The 3,456-nt window shown below is 42.1% G+C and overlaps 1 protein-coding gene across 1 annotated transcript in view; it reads left to right on the forward strand.

The window, feature by feature from the left end:
- The window catches only part of CTNND2 (catenin delta 2), a 700,986-nt gene that overhangs the window by 461,301 nt on the left and 236,229 nt on the right, over nt 1–3,456 (forward strand). Inside the window, exon 12 of the mRNA XM_011364122.1 lies at nt 2,727–2,941. Coding sequence (XP_011362424.1) covers nt 2,727–2,941 — 215 coding nt within the window. The remainder of the gene's footprint in view (nt 1–2,726; nt 2,942–3,456) is intronic.

The raw sequence follows: 3,456 nt of genomic DNA on the forward strand, positions 1-3,456 counted from the left end.
CTCCATGTGTGTGTGTCGGGGAGGGGATATTTTAGGAATGACTAATCGATGACAACCATGCCCGTTGCTTTTCTCACGGTTACCAGTAACGCTGAGGAAACACTTTTTCCTCCAAGATCCTCTCTTCATTCACTCCTTCACGCCTTTACAATTTCAGAATCCATTATGTACCAAGAGTATTATGTATGCTGGGTAACAAAGATGACCCAAAAGCTGTGGCACCGGCCTCACTGAACTTACGGGAGTGGAGAGAGAGGTGGTGACCTGTCGTGGGCCACAGCATAAGGGGACATCACCGACTCGCTGCTGCGTGGGTGGCAGTCGGGGAAGGCTTTGCTGGGAAAGTCTCAGACCACCCAAGGCCCTGAGTTTGAGAGGCTGCCGGGCCAGGACCGGTCAAGACAGCAGGAACAGCGTCGGGAGAGAGGCTGCTCGCCTGCCCAAACGCCAGTGCGGCTTCCCAGAGAGCCGGGGGGAGGCGGTGTGACATGAGGCTGGAGAGGGAGGAGATGGCAGGTCAGCGGGGCCTTGCAGGCGATGGGACTGTCCTGGTCTTTATCCCAAGGACAGTGAGAAACACTGAAATGTTTTAAGCAAGAGAGTGGCACAATTCGTTGTGCGTGTTTGCCCATTTGGATGACTTAGGTAGGAAGAATGGTGAGGTGGGTGGTGGCCGGCATGGTTGGCAGGGTGAAAGGTCAGAAACTAGGTCTGGAAGGGCAGTAGTGGGCATGGAGGGGACATTGGGAATTCCAGAGGTTTTGAGAGGGTGCTGACAACAGCCTTTCTTTTGACCTATGAATGACGAGCTTGGATCTCTTCTCTAATTCTTTGGTGCGTCCGTCTGTTCCAATTTTGGGGTGTGTGTGTGTGTATGTGTGTGTGTGTGTGTGTGTGCGTGTGCCACACATACATTCACATGCACATATGCTGAGTGTCCCTGAGACTGTCCGCCTAGAGTTTTTGTTCCAAAGGTGTTCTGGATACGTGCCATATGAGCCTAATAGGACAGTTACCACCTGGGCAATAAAACAGGCAGACATGTATTCTTTACTCACCATTTTCCAGGAGCACAAGCTTACCTGAATTCACCTTAGTCATCTTGTTTCTTTATATGACGCTTCTAATTTTAATTTACAGGTATTCCGTGAGATATTTTATTTAATATGTATTTAATACATATTATTTAATATTTTATTTAATATGAAGAACATAAGTTTAGGAGGCTGCTATTAAAGGAAGAGGGTCTGTGCTGTCTCAGTGTTGCAGAGGTGGCTTAGAATCAAGCAACAAAAGGAAATTAAATTAAGAAGGAAAACAGACTTCCTGTGATTTAATCCATAATTGTTTTCTGCTGTGATCACATAACCAAGAAAAAGTCAATAGTTTGTCCATTAGCAGCAATCACTGAAATTATGTTTTGTAGCAAATGTGTTCCCGTACTATATACGTCCTTCTGAAAATTTGCCTAAGATTTTAGGTAAGTTTATTAAATACTAGATGCGTAGTAGTAAATTGAACGCTTTATCTTTCCAATAAAAACTAAGCCAATGCAAAAGGGATCCCACTTCAAATCGTCTTCGGTCGCTGTAGGGGCAGCAGCAATGTGTGCCAAGGTTTGCTTGACAACCTCTACCAGCTGTGATGGCAGAGAGATGAAGAGGCCAGGTTAGGGTCTGTGAGGAAACTGCTAACCTTTGTCTGTTCCCTTCTCTCTCCTGTTTCTGTCACGATTCTTCTTCTCAAATGACAGCCCTGTGCTGACATCAGTAGGATGTATGCTTTTGAGTTGTTTCTGCAGGAGCAGAGTGGCCGTGGCAAAGCCCTCTCATTTCTCTTCCTCATCCTTCAGATAAATAGTAGGCTTTTGTGGCTCACGGGGTCAAGGTTTTATCTGTGGTCTCGGAGGTTGCTTTTTTATTTCTCTGTTAAAAATTGGCTTTCTTCTACAGGAATACGATCCATAAGGTTGGCCCTTTTAGCTCCATATCGTAACTGGTTGAGCTGATCGACTTCATAAAAGGATGTTTATTCGCATAATAGTACACAATCAACCTTATGTTTTAGAATGGATTTAAATATTTTAGAGCATATTTCATAAGCATAAACAAACAACCAGCTTCTTGGAGTAGCTCCGATGGGAAAAAGAGAGTACAGGAAAATAATATGCAACGCCATACATTTATTAACATTGCATGAATAATCTTAACGCTTTAAATAATTTCCTTTTATAAAGTTGCCTTGTTATACTTTGATCTCCAGTGAATCATTTAAGGACTCTGCCTGTTTTTAAAGAGATTATGATAATAATAATAATAACCATAAAAAAATAATAAGATGATGACATCACTTGCTATTATGATCTTTTGGATTAAACCCGTTCAGTTACATTTTCCTCTTGTCTGATAATTTGGCAAAATACAGTACCTAAATCACACCGTTGAGACAGTATATTGGAAAATGTGACCTTTCAAGCCTGAATGAAAAATGTATATATTAATAAAATCAGGTGCCATTTTAAGTCATTTTTTTCCATTATCTTCATAAACAAATAACTTGTTCACACGTTTGAGGTTATAAGGGTCTACATGTATATATGTGTGTGTATGCATGTATATACTTACCAACCATTTACTCAAAGGAATGTTTTCAAATTCTCTTCTGATGGGTACGTGTCAGAAAACCAGAACAAGCGTTTATGAAATGTGCCCGTGTGAACTCTTCAGTGCGTTTCATAAAAGAATTGAGCACATGTCGACGGCGTGGCACGATTTCTCTCTCACGTTCTCCTACCTTCCTTTTGTTCAGAGAATTCGGATGGAGAGACCCAGAGCTGCCCGAAGTGATTCAGATGTTGCAACATCAGTTTCCCTCCGTCCAGTCCAATGCTGCAGCCTACTTACAGCACCTTTGCTTTGGAGACAATAAAATTAAAGCCGAGGTAAGCGTCACTTGGATCCTTGAATGACCGGTGTCAGATCCATCACCCCTGAGGCTTTTACAGTAATGGCGCAAAGAGAAAGAAATGAGAAAACTAAAGTTTCAAAACTTAGATCCATATTTAAGACCGAAACGTGGCGTTTTCCATCAAATTAATTGGCATGCCTGTCATACACTCTTTTTTTTTTTTTTAATATTTGAATATTGCCAAATAGAGGATCAAAGATACGTGCCTGTGTTAACAGAGGCAAGGTTGTCCACTGCTGTCCTTGAGTGTGGTTTGCCTTTCCCTTCCCAATTCCATTTCTGGAGTCTCTGCTCCTAAATTCTAAAGAAAGACAAAGCATCTTATGCTGTCTCTTGAATTTCCAATGAGATCACTACATTCCTCCATCTATGGTGTCATCCAGCCTCCCTGGAAAACACGTCAATAGGATGGGAACTTCAGGCAATAAACCAGCTCTGTATTATAACCAAGAATTTTGAGCCATTCACAAAAGTACCAGTGCATGTAAT

Source organism: Pteropus vampyrus, unplaced genomic scaffold (genome assembly GCF_000151845.1).
Source record: "Pteropus vampyrus isolate Shadow unplaced genomic scaffold, Pvam_2.0 Scaffold94, whole genome shotgun sequence".
NCBI classification, from domain to species: domain Eukaryota; kingdom Metazoa; phylum Chordata; class Mammalia; order Chiroptera; family Pteropodidae; genus Pteropus; species Pteropus vampyrus.